The 19,137-nt window shown below is 39.9% G+C and overlaps 2 protein-coding genes across 10 annotated transcripts in view; both read left to right on the top strand.

Moving 5' to 3' along the window:
- znf423 (zinc finger protein 423) overlaps positions 1-14,244 on the top strand; it is a 170,371-nt gene extending 156,127 nt beyond the window's left edge. For all 9 annotated transcript variants that reach the window (XM_051869699.1, XM_051869698.1, XM_051869697.1 and 6 more), the window contains one exon: positions 13,397-14,244. In XM_051869699.1, the coding sequence (XP_051725659.1) occupies positions 13,397-13,426 (30 nt within the window). In that variant the 3' untranslated portion in view covers positions 13,427-14,244. The remainder of the gene's footprint in view (positions 1-13,396) is intronic.
- Positions 14,245-16,124: 1,880 nt separating this feature from the next.
- Positions 16,125-19,137, top strand: part of si:ch211-212o1.2 (uncharacterized protein LOC492735 homolog) — a 35,101-nt gene continuing 32,088 nt past the window's right edge. The window contains exons 1-2 of the mRNA XM_051870169.1: positions 16,125-16,287; positions 16,508-16,675. Coding sequence (XP_051726129.1) covers positions 16,278-16,287; positions 16,508-16,675 — 178 coding nt within the window. The 5' untranslated portion in view covers positions 16,125-16,277. The remainder of the gene's footprint in view (positions 16,288-16,507; positions 16,676-19,137) is intronic.

The raw sequence follows: 19,137 nt of genomic DNA, 5'->3' as shown, positions 1-19,137 counted from the left end.
TTTTTATTCATCAAAGAATCCTGAAAAAGTATCACAGGTTATAAAATAATATTAAGCAGCACAACTGTTTCCAACATTGATAATAAATCAGCATATTAGAATGATTTCTGAAGGATCATGTGACACTGAAGACTGGAGTAATGATGCTGAAAATTCAGCTTTGATCACAGAAATAAATTATATTTTAAAGTATATTAAAATAGAAAAGCATAATTTTAAATTGTAATAATATTTCACAATATTATTGTTTTTTCTGTATTTATTATGAAATAAATGCAGCCTTAATGAGCATAAGAGACTTCGTTCAAAAACATTAAAAATAGTAATGTTTCCAAACTTTTGACTGGTAGTGTATATTAGCAATCAAATATGGATGAGGAGAGACTGATTGTGTAAGTTTAGAATATTATTTATTATACAGTGGTTTATATTATTTATTATAGTTCAGAAAATGATATATTATCAGATATTATATGACAAATCCCTTACATTCCACAAGGAACAAAGAGTGTGTGAGAGCGAGCAAACAGAGAACTCTTCTGATGGATTATGTATTGTGTCACATGACACCCTGTTTTTGAGTTTGTTGTGAACATATAAAATGTTTGTTGTTTCACTGTAAGACAGAACAGGACAAAATTGCAACTGTTCTGGTTTCAAGATATCTTCCCTAACATTACAAGTGGACTTCACAGGGGAAAAAATTAAAATGCTACAGAAGTGTAGAATAGGGCCTTTAAAAAGTTGTCTCCTCTCGCATTCTCTCTGTTTTTTTTTTTTCTTGTTTTTTTTTTTCTCTCTCAACACACAGAAACTGGTAGGGGTCTCTCTCAACCTGACACTTTGGTTCAGCAGCTGGAGTCTGACAGCACACTCTATAAATCACACAGCTCTGACAGCACACCTCACACACTCTCCTATTCTCTTTTCCTCCTCGCTCTCACTCGCACTCTGCCTGCTAGGCTCACATATCGTTGTGACAACAAAGTGTTGACGTTGACTGGCTGTAGATAACACACACTAGCCCTCTCTCTCTCTTTCTCTCTGCACGCCGCATCGTTCACTGCGTAATGCGTTTTCTCTCTCATAGTTTAGGGCTGCTTTGGAGTCAAAACCTCCTCCCTGAGGGGAATCAGGGAGGGTTTTAGTGAGGCTATGACATGGAAAGAGAGTGTGTGTACTTTGAGTGCATCTCTGAGTGGCAGAACACAGCTAGCGTAGCGTAGCCTAGTGTTAGCCTAGCGCAGTGCTATCACCCATGACACGGCTCTGCTGAGGCCACCGAGCTCATCTAACATTCGAACCTCCACACTCCACAGATCTCACGAACCTTCCGTCCTTCTGGGTGTGTGCATGCATGCGTGTGTTGTTTTTTGTATGTAGTCTGTCTTTATGTCTGGCCATTGTTGTTTGATGCCTGCGGAATGTGTGAAGTTTTATGTTAGAGACTGCTTACAAAAAAGGACATGTACCATGCTAACCATAGTTTTGTCAAAATACACATATTAATTATAGTTAATCCATATAAACTGTGGTAACTTGGGCTTAACCACCATCGTTAACATTAAGTGGTATTTTCAACTAATTTTACTTTCGTAATACAATGCTTTTCGAGTGAAAAGGATAACCGGATAAAACAGTTTATCGATCAGGAATTGATTGCCCTCATGAAAAATGAATGTCACTTATGCTGCATATATTTAATCGAAAAACAGTAGAAAGAGTAATATTGTGAAATATTATTACAATTTAAAACTGTTTTCTATTTTAATATATTTTAAAATGTAACTTATTCTTTAAGCAGCCATTACTCCAGTCTTCAGTATCACATAATCCTTCAAATATGCTGCTAATTTGTTGCTCAATTATAATATTGAGCTTAATTAATATATTTGTAAAAAGAGAAAAAAAAAAACGTGTACTTTTTTCAGGAATAATATCTTCTTCTTCAAAAATTTAATTTACGGACCCCAAACTTGAACAGTCTATATCTATATCGACACACACCAATGAGCCAAAACATTGACCGCCTGCCAAATATGATGCTGTTGGTCCTCCGTGTGCTGCTAAAACAGCACCGACCCACCGAGGCATGGACTCTACAAGACCCATGAAGGTGTTCTGTGGTATCTGGCACCAAAACATTTGCAGCAGATCCTTCAAGTCCAGTAGGTTGAGGTGGAGTTGCAGTGACTCTAACTTGTTGGTCTAGCACATCCCACCAGATGCTCAAATGGATTGAGATCTGGGGAATTTGCAAGCCAGGCCAACATCATGTTCCTCAAACCATTCCTGAACAATGTGTGCAGTGTGGCAGGGTGCGTTGTCCTGCTGAAAGAGGCCACTTCCACCAGGGAACACCATTGTCATGAATGGGTGTACCTGGTCTGCAACAATGTTTAGATAGTTGGCACATGTCAAATTTATGTCAACATGAATGACTGGTACCAGGGTTTTCCAGCAGAACATTGCCCAGAGCATCACAACTCCCTCCACCAGCTTATTGTTGTCCCACAGTGCATCCTGGTGCTATCACTTCACCAGGTAAACACCGCACACGTATACGGGCATCCACATGATGTAAAAGAAAACAGGCCGACCAGGCGACCTTCTTCTACTGCTCCATTGTAGACGCTTTCGATGGTGGACAGGGGTCATCATAGGCACTCTGATTGGTCTGCGGCTTTGGTGAGTGCTTTGGACTGTGTGTTGTGACACATTCCTCCCATAACCATCATTGAAATTTTGTGCAACTTGTGCCACAGTAGACCTTCTGTTGGCTTGGACCAGACAGGATAGCCTTCGTTGCCCTTGTGCATCTATGAGCTTTGGGGATTTTTGGAGATTGTGGTTTGTCTGTCCTCAGACCACTGTTGGTAAATTCTCACCACTGCTGACTGGAAGCAACCCACAAGCTTTACTGTTTCAGAGATCCTCTGACCCAGTTGACTTGCCATAACAATTTAGCCCTTGTCAAAGTCGCTCAGATCTTTATTCCATTTCTCCAAACCACATTTGGAGGTGGTTTGAAATGCAATTCCAATCAGATTTTTACAGATGTATCACACTCTGGACACTCTGGCTGCTCAAATTGGATTTCAAATAGTCTTTTGTGTCACTCTTAACACATCACACGACAATATTGTCAAAACCGGTGATGGAAACACCGCACCCCTAGTTACATGGCGAAGCTGGCCGTGACTACAACACGGAACATCACAATATATACCAGTCTCTCCGTCGCTGAGTTTTTCTTGTGTGACGGAGGGATTCTGCACCGCTACTCGACAGAGCGCATATTTGGAGAGCGAGATGACGCACCTCCATTTTTCCTGCATCTGTTTTGAAAGCCTCGTCACATATGTGGATACAGCTATGTCCTTACCAAAGCAACCCATGCACATAGGACACACAAATCTTATTTGTTCTCTTGCAATTAATAGTGCGGTCAGTCTGCCTGAAAAAGATCTGATTTGAGAAAAAATCTGATTTGCCTACAGCCTGAACATAGCCTTTGATTACAAGAACTGCTTGTTTTCTTGCCATCTAATCTACACAGACCTTAGTACAGTATGTGGCCTTGTTAGGCGATGATCAACGACATTCGCTTCATCTGTGACTGGTCATAATGTTTTGGCTCATCGGTGTATACTACCGCAAACTATTGTTGCGATCGTACATTTTTAGAAGGGTCTGTCTGTATGCCAGTCAGGTGCTGCTATTTGATGCCTGCAGAATATGTCAAATGTTATATTAAACACAGCCGACAGCATATGTTGACTTTTAGAACCAGCTCTACTCTGTTGCTGAAGATTACATCATCAGTTGCTTATGTACATCATCACTGTATAATTAATCCCCTGTACATTTAGTATTTATTTGGCAACCTGGTGCTTGACAGAGATGTACCAGTGTCAGATATACAGTATGTATGAGTGTAAACAGAGCATGTGTGATAGTGAGGTGTGTGTGTGATGAATGCGAAGAAGCCGCTCTGGAGCACGGAGGTCAGAGGAGGTCAGTCATAGTGGAATCACTCCCTCTGCTCCTTTCAGAGAGAACAAAATGACAAAACTTATTTTGACTGATATCACCTGGATTTTTCTCTCCATGAGGCATTATGCTCAAGGCATACAGTTTATGAAACCAAATTAACAGCAAATGAAAGTGTGAACAGGTGTTTTTATTTGGTGTTTTTGGTGAGAGGTGAACATATATCCTGTATCGTTTTTTATTTGCATGTAAGTGCTGTAAACATGGTTTGTATAATATAATTAATCACTGTTATTTGATAAAATATTAGCTTTACATAATGTAAAGCTTTTTTATTTATTATTCATTTATTATGAATAATATTTTATATATAATTTACCAATAAATTGCCAGATTCAAACTTGCATCGTCCATATGAATACCTTGGCTCAATGGGTGCTAATCACTAGATCATCTGTCATAAGCATATTTCTGTTTACATTTTTATTCATTCAGATTCACACATACGCCTCCAGTCCTGGTCAGGCCAGAAAGGGGAAAGCAGTTGGACAGTGACGTGGGTGTAGTGCACTTGAGTACAACAGGACGTGGTTGCAGGGAAGGTGCTAAATTCAGGGACAGGCACTATCTGGGTGGAGAATGGTGTGAGTAGGTGGGAAGAGGGGAGGGATGAGGGAATCCAGGGGCAGGACAGGGGGGCATTTATTTGTAGCACACTCCCAAGTGAGTTTCCTGTCTCTGGGAGGTGAGAGCTGGGAGCATATGAAGCTTTAAGACAGCCCATCTGCTAGTCTCCGGCCATTGGAAGACTGTCAAGCAGGTCTAAAAATAAGCTACTCTAAAGTGCACCAGGCGGCAAAGGTGATTTTTCATTTTGTGTTAAAAACGGAGCAGAGAGGGACAGACTTGAGTCCTAAGAGCAAAGCTGCACTCGCTCTCCCCCCCACACCACCACCTCTCTCTCTTTCTCTCATACTCATTCACAATCTCTCTTCGTCTTTTGACAACTTTACTCTTTCTCTTTCTCATTCATGCTCCGCCTCTCTCTCTCTTAGCCCTCTTCTCATCTCTTTCTCTGTCCCATGTCTTTCTATCAGCTTCAATATTTCCTCTCCCTGTCTGCGTTTAGCCTAGCCATACAGACACCAGACAGACTAAGAGCACTTTATAAAGCCGATAGCAGAGACACACTGTCTGTTTTGTTTGTGTGTGTGAGCAAGCATTTAGATAGATACAGTGTGTAGTACCAAGTGGCTCTTTCTCTATTATATGTACTACATTCTAGGGAGAATTCTTTTTTTATTATATATATATATATAATATAAAAAAATATATATAAAAATTGTTTTATATATATAGTATTCTTTGTATTTAACAGCTTCATACAGTTAGAGTTTGAGCGATCCTCTCAGGTTTTTTACACTAATACCAGAATTTAAATTTTTATATGAATATGAATTTCTTTATTTCAAATATATTAATTACTATAGAAATTTCTGTATTCCAAATATATTAATATATATTGAAAATATTTATATATACATTTTTTTGTCATATATATATATATATATATAATATACACACACACACACACACATTTTTGATATATTTTTACTAGTGGGTGCAGGGCATTATAGTTCATTTATGTAAGTGAGGATAGCAAAATAAAGTAAACTGTGACATATTATAGCCAAAATTCTTCATACAGTGGACTACCAGTAAAATTAATAAAAATTGGGACCAAAAATTATTCATACACTTTGACCATGTTTTGCTTAAGTGTTATCTGACATAATTAAGATTAATTTTTTTCCCGACAGTTTAACTCTGAGATCTTGTCATATTTTATTACCTTTTTTCTTTTTTTTTAACTATAGTGAATAAACTGTAATAATGAACGAAATGTTCAAGGTGTCTAAATAAATGTTGGTTTGATTGATATATATATATATATATATATATATATTTACATTTTTATCATATAAATATATTATGTAATTTCGGTTCTGAAACATGTAGCACAGGACTCATATGCCTTTGTGTGCGTTTCACTGGGTAGCGGCTGCTTTGCACTGTTCTGAGGTCAGCTCATAGATGTCAGTAATTCCAAAGAATCCTGTTACGAAAAACAGTTTACTGACAGAACGGCCACACTCTCCAACAACACTTTCTCTCTCTCGCTCTGTTCGCTCTTGCAGAACGAGCCAACACATTAGAGTTTCACTGACACTGCACCGTCCCCAGGGGGCACCACAGAGCCGGGAGCCAGGGGCCCTGCGGCACACACACGCTCACACACACGAACAGCCCTGATTGAAAGTGACATGACAGCCGCTCGGTCCGGCTGTATGTGCATGCTCTGTGTGTGAAAAGAGGCTGTGTAGGGAAACGTAGATTTGATTTTCCTTTATCTTTATCTCCCCACCGCCTCCCCCTTCTCTCTCCCCCTCCTCACTCCCCCTCGGTGAGTGCAGCAGTCTCGCAGTCACTGCATCAGTAATGTGACTGGGCCATATTTCCCAGGAGTGCACAGCTCCGCAGGATTTAGCCTCTCTTTTATAACCAGTTTAGGAAAACAATGACAGCGTAGATATTGACTGAGCTCGCAGGGGCTGTTCTGCCCACCGAACAGCCTCCCCCCGCTCCGTCGCCAAGCCAAGGGGGGAAAGAGATAGGACGCTGTTCCGTGCATTATGCCATGCCCTCTTCACGTTGCAGCGATTGAGGATCCGCTCGGTGGAGCAGCGTTCAGGTGCGTGTCATGAACTTACAGTGAGCTCCTAAATCTGTTCTTGAAATCGAGAGGAAGTTGTCCTATTTCCGTTTCGACAACAAAGGCACATGACCCGTGAGCGAGCCTTTAGCATGTTTGCGAGCTCTTTAAGTTCTCTTATACAAAAGTATGGTGGTTTGCAACTGATACCGACACTACAGCGTTTGTGTCCGTGCATGTGTTTTTTTTGGCGCATTCAGTCACAGCTCTTCCATGACTGTTTAAACAGCATCCATCTGTGTTGCCCACCTCTCTCGCTCTAACTTCCACCCCTTCAAGAATATATCAATTACAGCTGCATTGCACTGATGTCATATTGCGAGTCATTATCAGATTCAGAGACACACACCATTCTGGCGATCGATCGCCTGCGGCTTAATCAATAGCGCTGCCCCCGACGACGCGCTCGGATGAAGAGAACAAACTGCGACCGGCCTGAAAATGTGTTTGTTCCAACACACTGATTAACTAATTTAAACAAGTGTTGCTGGTTTGATCGCCCACACATCAGCTGCCATCTTTCAAGAGAGATATCGGAGCGATGGAAATAGATGTGTTGGGGTGTGTGTGCGCCCGCGCTGGGCAGCTGAAGTGCGACAGTGTGTTGCATTTATAAGGGTGTGTGTGATTAGACAGAGCAGATGTATGATACCACAGTGGCTCTTATATGCCAGAGATAATGAAATAAGCTGAGCGATGGATGTTGATTGTGGCTAGTGGCTGTGTGTTACGTACAAAGGCATGTGTGCGCTGGGGAGTCTGAGCACATCTTTTGTTTTAGTGAAGTGAGGGATCTATGTGTGTGTATATGAAGGAGGTTGTGTACTGTATGTTAGTTCGGGCTTCCCGCACCCCTCCAGTCCTACTGTGCCGTTTCCATCAGGCCACTGCAGTGCTGGTGTAACCCTAGACCCCAGGGAACAACACTGCCTCTCTGTCCCTCCACCTCCAAATCAATACAGCTCCACACAGTCCTGACAACCTGGGGGAGACCATACACACACACTCAATCACACGCTCCGCTCTTTCTCTGTCACAAATGCATACACTCCAGTCCAAACTTCGTCTTTTTACCACATATATATATATATATATATATATATATATATACCGATCAGGCATAACATTATGACCACTGACAGGTGAAGTGAATAACACTGATTATCTCCATCACAGCACGTTAATGGGTGGGATATATTAGGCAGCAAGTGAACATTTTGTCCTCAAAGTTGATGTGTTAGAAGCAGGAAAAATGGGCAAGCGTAAGGATTTGAGCGAGTTTGACAAGGGCCAAATTGTGATGGCTAGACGACTGGGTCAGAGCATCTCCAAAACTTTGGGGTGTTCCCGGTCTGCAGTGGTCAGGATCTATCAAAAGTGGTCCAAGGAAGGAACAGTGGTGAACCGGCGACAGGGTCACGGGCGGCCAAGGCTTATTGATGCACGTGGGGAGCGAAGGCTGGCCCGTGTGGTCTGATCCAACAGACGAGCTATTGTAGCTCAGATTGCTCAAGAAGTTAATACTGGTTCTGATAGAAAGGTGTCAGAATACACAGTGCATCGCAGTTTGTTGCGTATGGGGCTGCATAGCCGCAGATCAGGCAGGGTGCCTATGCTGACCCCTGTCCACCGCCGAAAGCGGCAACAGTGGGCACATGAGCATCAGAACTGGACACGGAGCAATGGAAGAAGGTGGCCTGATCTGATGAATCACATTTTCTTTTACATCACGTGGATGGCCGGGTGCGTGTGCGTCGCTTACCTGGGGAGCACACGGCACCAGGATGCACTATGGGAACAAGGCAAGCCGGTGGAGGTAGTGTGATGCTTTGGGCAATGTTCTGCTGGGAAACCTTGGGTCCTGCCATCCATGTGGATGTTACTTTGACACATACCACCTACCTAAGCATTGTTGCAGACCATATATATACCAATATATATTAGGGGTGTAATGGTACACACAAACCACAGTTCGGTATGTACCTCGGTTTTGGGGTCACGGTTTGGTACGATTTCGGTACAATAGGAAAACTATATAACTCACTATTAACTAACTATTAACTATGACCTTTGCCTCAATAAACCCCTAATTACTGCTTATTAATAGTTAATAATGTAGTTGTTAAGTTTAGGTATTGGGTAGGATTATGGGATGTAGAATATGGTCATGCAGAATAAGGCATTAATATCTGCTTTATAAGTACAAATAAACAGCCAATATCCTAGTAATATCCATGCTAATAAGCAACTAGTTCATAGTGAGAATTGGACCCTAAATTAAAGTGTTAAGGAACAAATCCACAATACTAGGTTTCTTTTCATGTAGATGAAATACATGATGTTTACCTCCATCACATCCAATGAGCACCAGTGGATATATCAAGACACCCGTGTAGCATTCTCTGCCTCTGTTTTTTGTAAGACTAGGTTTCTTTTATTTTATTTTGAACAGACAGAAGTGCAAATCACAGTTTGTTCCACCTAGCGGCATTTAGTCCCCTAGTTGGTACAGTACAGCCTCCTATAGTGTAATAAAGCACTAAGCAGTAAACAGAATGCACTCTTTCATAGGTCATATTTTTTCGCAGGGCAAAGGTATTTGTTCACAATCAGCTACAAAACTGAAAAGCATCTTGTGTTATAAAAGTACAAAATAGAATAAAGAAAAATAAAACTTTGCATTAGGAGTGTTTCAATTTGCTCCACTTAAACTATATTTAAAACATTCAAACCTTAAGCCCAACTCTCCTATACTTAATTTTCCACCTTACGCTCCGTTTCGAGCACATTTGAGAGCACAAGCCTTTCAAAGTATTTTCCTTTGTCCATGAGCACAGAAAGAAGCATTCGACGCGTGCGCCCTACCTAGTGGACTTTGTTTTCAAGCGCTCAAGTCATTCGCGACGTGTATGCGCTGTTGTTCTTCTGGTCTTATTCCTGTTGTGGAGGTTAGCACACAGTGTTGTATTAATGCACGCGCCCCCTTCTGGATTGGAGTGTGGATCGCCTGTGACTGACTGCATTCGTCGTCTAACTGCATGAACCGAACTGTGGCGTCCATACCGTACAGTTTGGGACGAATACATGTACCATTACCCCCCTAAAACATAATATATATTTATGAATCATACAAATAAATTTTAACATTTTATATATATATATATATATATATATATATATAAATCAATAATATAAATTAAATTATATTTAGTTTATATATTTATATATATATTTTTGGGCTTTGGGCTTTATTTTAGGCAGGAAATTAAGGGTGAGAGAGTGAGAATGGTATCATGACATGACTGAGGTTAGACTTAAGCAAAGCTGGAACACTGTATTGACCAATCAGAAAGTAGGACTTTCTGATTGGTAGAAAGTAGAAATTATGGGTTTTACAACGTGAAATACTTTATTATTAATTTAAGACATCAAAAACAAGTCACGAAGGCTTGAACAGTGAGAGTATTGAAAGAATTGAGATTAAATGACATGAGATTATTACTACTATTATTAATGTTATTGTTTTTGTTGTTAAGATCATCAGCATAAATGAAAAGATAGGCGACCCAGATGTTAATTTGGTCTCATGTTGAGCTGTGGTATCAGGTATATTATGACAATGGCTGAGTAGCGTTTGGCTCTGCAGCAGGTGAAGATTGCGATTGGAGGGGGATTGGCTTTGTGGGGAATAACTGATAATTGATTGAGCAGCAGCATATTCTTGGGGACTCAGCTAAGGCAGGTTTGGGTAAATTGGGTCGTTAGTTGCTCTTGACATGTGCACATGTGACAATGCAGGCAGGTACGCTGTATTGACTCATTGCTCATTGTCATGTGAGTCCCAGGATTATTTTCAGTCGCGTTTCACCATGCTGTCGCTTTTTCCCCTTACGTTTTGTTGTAATTCCGATATGTGAAACAGGTGCTTGGTGATGAGGACAAATGATTTGCAATATGTTTGGGTTTTGTCCGATATGCACCTCCATCTCGTTCTCCTCTCCGCCAGCGCTCAGAGCGAGACATAGACAAGGCTGGCCTCTGCTGGAAGGGGGATGGCAGTGCAGGCAGCGTAATGCAAAAGGAGAAGTGCTTTGCTCTCATAATGGGGTCAGTGGCTCCCAGAGAGATGCGTCTCCTCGCTCAAGAGCCCTCCTCGTGCGCGTCTCCTCTCTGTTCCACGCAGAAGGGGCGGGAAAGGAGAGAGAGAGAGAGAGACAGGCCGGGATGTAAAGAGAAGGAGGACGCGAGATGCGCATCCCCTGACAGGCTGCCATTGATTCGGTCTGGGGTTTTAAGACCCAGTGGTTTGGCCTTCCTCGGATGGAACTGCCCATCCCCTTTCGCCAGCAATCATTTGCAAAATATGTGCACTAAGATAAGAGGCCGAAGAATAAGAATAAGTATTTATCAACGAAAAACCATGTTTAATCCTTCAGATTTGTCTCCCCCTTTCCGTTTTTTATATCGGGGCATAAAAACAGCCTATCTCTCTTGGAGAGATTAATCTGGGAAAGGAGCTTTGAGAGGGAAAGTGGGATGATTGCCGGCTCTTCTCTGGGAATTGGGTTTATGGTCCAGGGAAAAGCATGCGGAAAAGCAGAGCTGCAGAGAGACTGTGGCAACACAATAACCATTTAGCCTGTGCATATCTGCTTCTGTTTAACCCTCACGCAACGGTTGATTGATCTGTTTACGTGATCATAGTTTTAGGTCATTCTTCTGTCCCCTTTCCACCATTATGGTGTCTTTTGTGCACATCTGTCCTTGTGGTGCGTACACCATACACTCTTAAAAATAAATGTTTTTTTATTGGTGTCTATGGTTCTATGAAGAACCTTCAACATCCATGAAAATGAACAAAAGGTTCTTTAGATTATAGACTGTGATGATGCATTTCCACAGTTATTAATATTGTAAATGTTGCATAGTTGTCATTAAAAAAATTACATTTATAACACTATACTTTGTGTTATAGGATTAGTTCACTTTCAAATGAAAATTAGCCCAAGCTTTACTCACCCTCAAGCCATCCTAGGTGTATATGACTTTTTTCTTTCTGATGAACACAGTCAGAGAAATATTAATAAATATACTGACGCATCCGAGCTTTATAATGGCAGTGAGCGGGATCAACGAGTATGAGCTGAAGAAAGTGCTTCCATCCGTTATAAACGTACTCCACACGGCTCTGGGGGGTTAATAAAGGCCTTCTGAAGCGAAGCGATGCGTTTGTGTAAGAAAAATATCCATATTTAACAAGTTATGAAGTAAAATATCTAGCTTCCGCCAGACCGCCTTCCATATTCAACTTAGGAAGAAAGCGCAATGCCTATCGCAGTTCAAAAAGCTTACACTACATCCTACGCCTTCCCTATTCAACTTACGGAAAAAGTGTAACTGACGCAACGGCAGTTCGGTTTTTTTTTTTTTTTCGTAACTTGTAAAATGGAAAGCGGTCTGGCAGAAGCTAGATATTTTACTTTATAACTTGTTAAATATGGATATTTTTCTTACACAAACGCATCGATTCGTTTCAAAAGGCCTTTATTAATCCCCCAGAGCTGTGTGGAGTATGTTTATGATGGATGGATGTGGATGGAGGCACTTTCCCTCAGCTCATACTCGTTGATCCCGTTCACTGCCATTATAAAGCTTGGATGCATCAGGATATTTATTAATATTTCTCCGATTGTGTTTATCAGAAAGAAGAAAGTCATATACACCTAGGATGGCTTTAGGGTGAGTAAAGCTTGGGGTAATTTTCATTTGAAAGTGACGTAATCCTTTAATGTATATGCTGTATTTTACTAGTTAACACTGCTGCAAGGGTGTTTCTAATACAATGGCTGAGGGAGTGACTGCAAATTTCAATCTCATTTTTTCTTTTTCTTTTTGAAAGACATGGATCATTTCTTTTGCTGTTTGAGCAAATGGGAACTCAAAAATGTAATTTGCTGAAGTCTCTTGTTTACGGCTATAAAAGTGAGAACCCCAGAAATGTCAAAAGGGTCCATTAAAATGCTCTTCACACTCAGAAAAAAATGTTTCTTTTAAGAACAGTTCACTAAAAGGTTCTTTGGGGAACCCAAAATGGTTGTTCTATGGCATCTCTGTGAAAAACCTTTCACTGTTTTCGGCTCCTACTACTTCACTTCAATACGGAGAGATTTGATATGTGATTATAAATGTGCGTCCATTGAACGAAGGCATCATAAGGCATTGTGCTGATTTAAATGTATGTATCGAAGACTCCAGAATAAACAAATCAGGGTTTTCGCATTAGAAACGGAGAACTCTAAATCAAACGGAGGATGAACGTCGTGTTTTTCTGTCGGTACGGAAGCGCGTGGGCGGATGAATGGGATCGCAAGTGCACATGTGCCCAATATTTAATGGGAGGGTGTGGAGAAGAAAGAAAACGGGAAGAAAGGAAGGTGTTCGCTCGCTCATGGCTGCAGAGCTTGAACTCCTCTGTCAAAGTGGGGCTGCTAGCCTTGAGATGGACGGACAGGCCTGGTGGGTAAATGGAACGAGAGATGGATAGAGGGAGAGAGCGAAGGAGACGGGTGGAGGTGTGGGCACGTAGCTTATTATTTCTCTCCTCATGTGTTCTCTTCTGTTCCCCTGCAGAACCACACACTGAGCCAGCACGCACAGTGAGACCGGGCCCCGCAGGACTCCCGGTTCAGCCTAGAACCCCGACCCAGGCCCGGTGGGGGAGGAACATTTCAACATCACAGCCAATCAAAGTGTCATTTGCTACTCACATGTAAAACTCTAACGATTCCGCCACCAGGCGCAGCTATTACGAACGGTGGGGAATGAATATTAATGGGATATGCTATTAAAAAAGAAAAGGAGAGAAAAAAAAGGAGATGGAGAGAAAAAGGTATTCTACGTGCAGTATTTTTTATCGTCCCTTCTTCCTGGTTGTGTGTTCTTTATTTTCTCCCCATTTCTTTTTGGTTTTTCTTGATTTTCTGGGGACAAAAGATGAAAAAAATGGAAGGAAAAGACACCCTCTGCCTGATTTTAATCTCTAGAAATACATATCTTGTCCTCTGTTGCTTCATGTATCAAACTTCATACGTGCCAATTTTGTTCTTTTCAAGGCATATATTCTCAGCCCTTTGATTTGTTGATTTATTTGTACCATTTATTTCTTGCAGTAAATAGGTACTTGTGCTGTGCTGTGATTGCTTGCCAGTCGTAATATTTTTCCTTTCTATTATTATTGTTATATATTTTCTTTTTTCTAATTACAGTAAAAAGACAAAAAACATATAAAGAAAAAAATAAAAAACATAATGGTTTTGATTGGATTTTCCAGTACATGGGCCTTATGGATGTTGTAAAAATGAATATCATTGATTTCAGTGCAACTGGATGATGTCTGCTTTTTAAATGTGAATTAACCAGATTGCAATAAACTAGTACAGTTGAAAATAAACAAATAAATAAATCATGAATAAAGGGAATCTGTGCATCTGAAGTGAGTGTTCTTTCAAAGCGCAGATAAAGCATATTGAAGCTCCTTCGAGTGGCTCTGTTCCCCTGACGCTGTGTGAGCTCTATTCTTCTTGTCATGCTTTCTATTTAACAATAAATATCAGTGAGCTACAGTAATGCTGCTCATAAAACATACAGATTATGTGAATGAAAAAAAACTTCTAATGAGACTGATGAAAACTCTTGGATGGGTGTGAACGCAGGCTTATTCGTTTATTTTTACATTAAGAGATGCCGTGCGCAATGTCAATAAATAATCATGCTGTTAAATATGTTCCTAGATGTTTAAGTGGTAACAATTCATATAACAACTATGATTCAACAGCAGGAGAGAAGATCATTGAGTCCGTATTGTATCACTAATCACCATTTTACTCGAACCCTGATTCGTGCCGCTTTCAGTGTTCAACTCAATGTCTGCAGTGGGATCACAATCAAAGACTAGAGTCTTTGCCAGTTTTATATCATGTTTAATAAAGACAATAAGCAGATCAGCCACACTGTTATCCAGAGCAGGCAGTATATTATAAAAACCCCTATTGCATGGAATGTGACGTTTTGTGACCTGCTGATAACAATACTGCTCTCAGTCACATGTATGAGTCTGTTCAACTGTAAATATGATTATCTGAAATGGTCATTTCTACACTGCATCAAATGTATTCATCAGATTTTAAAGTAAAAGATTTCTCATCTTGTATATTTAAAAAATGGAAAATCAGTTTCCTAATGCAGAACTATATATGATTATTGCAAATGTGTTAACGTAAATAAGAAAAAACCCAACAGTGATCATCAGATGACTTAATGCTTTTGACTCACTGAATAAGGGAAGAAACATCTATTTAAAGTAGTATTTCTTCTTTTACCAGCACAGTTTCTGCTTTAATTGCATCCATGTGTTTAAGCAGCTGGTTCGGCCGCTGAGTCTCATAACTTGAGCCGGACAGAAGGTCGGTGCTGTTCCCAGAAATCAGCCATCGGAACACATTGATACACTACAGGCCTCTGGGGGCCTCTGAAACGGTCCGCTTGGGAAACCGGGTTCAGCACACCATCTGAGTAACTCCTAAATACTTGGAAACTGGCATCTGATTTCACCCACAAATATCCAATAGTATTGAAAGATGCCCTTAATAGGCTAGTGTTTTACTTGTATTTCAATGTACTTGTATTTTTATTAAATCTGTGCTGTATTAAGAGCGTGTGGATTTTAAATGGTAAATGGAGATGTCCAAATGGGGCAAAAGGAAACTGTACATTTGTATTTTGTGGTAGATTTATTTAAAATATTTGAGGATATGGTTAAGTTAGCCAATCTTGTCAGTCTTTACAGCCTCTGAGGGCTTTACAGACCCGCACAGATTTTCTCTTTATAACACTTTATAATTACTTTCATTTAAAAAATGAATAAACATTACCTAAAAAACATTACATAAAAAAACGGTCTTCTCAATAACATACATGTAAGCATTATTTATTATATCGCCGAGTGTTTCACTACCACATCAAACACATTAACATAAACATGAGATAACATGATTATCTTATCTGTTTCTTATCAACAGGTAGTACAGTAGTCGTGTGTACTCAAACAATTTAGCTTCAAGATGCTTGTTTCCCTTATCAGCGTCCCAAAGTCTTGTGATAGACTCGCATGAGCTGTTAGGGACCATCAATAAAAAACAAACAAACGTTGTTGTAATTTCATAACATATTAGGTACAATGTCTGTATAAGCATATACATATTTTAATTAACATCTGAAATATTATGTAGTTTTGTTAATCAAACCAATCCTCCGACCTAGCAGCCATTGATTGTAACATTTTTTTCGCGCCACATCACAAACACACATTTTACGACTGTCCCTAAGAACACCACAACAGTGAGCACAAGAAAAGTTTTCCAAATATTCACTTTATTCGGGCTATCGGACAGTTTAAAGACCTGGCTCAGATGCCCTGTGGGGAGCAATAGTTGTCAATCATTTATCTCATGAGATGAAACAAGGTAAATAATTCTTATTATAATATGTCTGTTTATTATAGCGAAGTATCAGACAGGCAGTTCGTGCGTATTTTAGTTCCGGGTGTGTTTCTCTTAAGTAGGAACCTCAGTTTACCAGAAAAGGTGTGTCATTCACCGCTAAACCCAAACCCATGTGTGTTAGTTACTAAATGCACGATACAACGTCATTATTAATGCAAGTTTTCTGAAAACTGGCCATCAGAAGGGAGCATGGCTGCAGCGTTACTGTCGGAGACGGAGATCAGGCACCGGTCTATGGCAGAGGAGGATCCGAACGGGAATGAACATGGGGCGGCTGCGCGCAGCGCCTTGCCTCGCTGGGGACCGCAGCATGCCGGGGCCCGGCAGCTCGCTAAGCTTTACTCTCCGGGTAAGACAAACACATCGGGTGTCATTAAACAGATATGTTTCTATATGAATTATTCTCCTACTGTTTCACGCTTCAGCATCATCGGGCCACACTAAGGCCGGGAAAGCGCGCTCACACACACAAAGTTGCGTGTAGCCTTCTGTTATAGAGGTCAGTTTGAGATCAATAACATGTGACAGCAGTGCATGAATGGCATAAATATAATATACTGAATATTGGTGCTTGTATATCACCCCCTGCATATATATATATATATATATATATATAAGACTAAGGTATTGGTTGCATGTGTCATGTATGTGCTACTTTGTAAAACTTTGTAACACCGTGTATTCAAATCTATAGATGTAAATTCCCCTTGTAATTGCACCTGTCAGGGCAAAGTGTTGAGAACAAGAGAATCATTTGCAACTGTTTACCCAAAATTGAACATTAGGTCATTATTTCTCACCCTTATATTTTTCTAGACCTTTTATTTCTTGGAACATGAAAGGAGATGTGGGGCAGAATGAAAGTCATCTTTTTTTTCCATAAAATAAAAGTGAACAGTGGTGGAGGTGTCGTTCTGCCTTGAGTAAATGATGACATTATGTTAGTTTTGGTTAAACTGTTTCTTTTGTTTATGATTCACTGTATAAAAGTTACATATTTAAAGACATGGACACTGTTATGTTCCATATTTGGTGCATATGAATCAGTTTTTTAGCTGTTAAATGCATGCACATGTTATAAGGTTTCTATGGTTATGGAAAACCTGAAAATATTAGGGATTTTTTAATGTTACGTTTTATATATTTCTAAGCCAGTGCTTCTCAAACCTGTCCTGGGGACCCCCTTCAGTGCACATTTTGCATGTCTCCCTCATCTAATACACCTGATTTAGCTCATCAGCTCATTAGTAGAGACTGCAAGACTTGAATGGCGTGTGTCTGATGAGGGAGACATCCAAAATGTGCAGTGGTGAGGGGTCCCCAGGACATGTTTGAGAACCACTGGTCTAAGCCATGGCCATTTATAGACACATTTTTATGTCTTTTTGGAGACTTTTTACACAAATATAAAAAAGTGCAATTATTTATATCTTTAAGAATTGGCACATTATATACAGATAGAAATGTTCTCCAGGAATTCTATAAATTGATTTTGGTAAAGCTTTGCAATGAGGCCTTCATTGGTTAACATTAGTTATTGCATTAACTAACAATGAGCAATGCATTTGTTACAGTATTTATTAATTTTTGTATTAATTTATTAATAAAAATACAACTATTCATTGTCAGTTCATGTTAGCTCAGGTACATTAAATAATATTAACAGATACAACAACATTAACTGAGATGAATAAATCCTTTAATATTTTTAATTTTTTGCTCATGTTATATAATGTAGTTAAGTAATGCTAACAAATGGAAGCTTACTGTAAAACGTTGATAAAGCGTGATTTTAAAAATAAAGCTTGCATTCATCTAGAATTACTGGAAATGTTATGGATATTCATTGTGATAGAGCTGTACGATTCACGATTCTCCCACGATTCTGAACAGACAACTAAACAAAATAATGTGTAATTTACTAGTGGTTCTGACGAAATGTTAGTTGTTGCAGTTTATTTAATCTGAATGAATTATTTAAGAAATTAACAGTTTGAATGAATAATTCAATGACTTGCTCATAAAGACTTCACTTGCTTCATTACTGGATGAATCAACATTTTTGAACAAATCTCTTGAATGAATTATTCAATGACATACATTTTTATCAGTCACTTGTCGCCACCTACTGGTGTAACGATGTAATCAATACAATCGTTATTTGAAGTGCCATGTCACTTTAAAAAGGTGATTTGCTCTATTTTGATTGCTACCGTATACATCAGTGTTTATATCCAAACTGTAAACTTTTATTCCAGTACTTCTGTGATAATATGAATATTTGCAATACTGTGTGTTTCATACCTATACATGACAATGCTCTGCTCTCTCTGGGTCAGTGGCAGCGGCAAAGCAGATCTGAACTTTCGCTGTGATCGTACTTGTCAAATGTTTCTATAGACGCAGGCGAATCATTGTCATTTAGGAATGAGATCGCCTGGGTGTTTGAATCAAGATTGTGGCCTTTTAACGATTAAAACGTGCAGCTCTACATTGTGATGTTCCTTGATGTTCCCAGTTACTCGACATCTTCGACAAGCTGTGCTCTCCCTGATATTTTTTTATTTGACCTGAGTCTGCTGTGGGGAGTCCGACACGGAACACCAAATAAACAAATTAATGCGTGTTTCAGATTTGACTTCATTCCACTTTTGGCTTAATGGGAAACAGCTCCATCTCTGCACATCATGAGCCGGAGATCAGCAGTGTTAGGAAAAAGCCTTTAACCCCCAACCCCACCACGCCACAATCCCACTCCCAACTAAAACAAGATTTAGCAGGGAACGTCCCCCTCCACTGTCCTCTAGCTCA

The sequence above is a fragment of the Ctenopharyngodon idella genome, chromosome 18 (genome assembly GCF_019924925.1).
Source record: "Ctenopharyngodon idella isolate HZGC_01 chromosome 18, HZGC01, whole genome shotgun sequence".
NCBI classification, from domain to species: domain Eukaryota; kingdom Metazoa; phylum Chordata; class Actinopteri; order Cypriniformes; family Xenocyprididae; genus Ctenopharyngodon; species Ctenopharyngodon idella.
The sequence above is the reverse complement of the archived record's forward strand: the minus strand, read 5'-3'. Positions and strand labels throughout refer to the sequence as shown.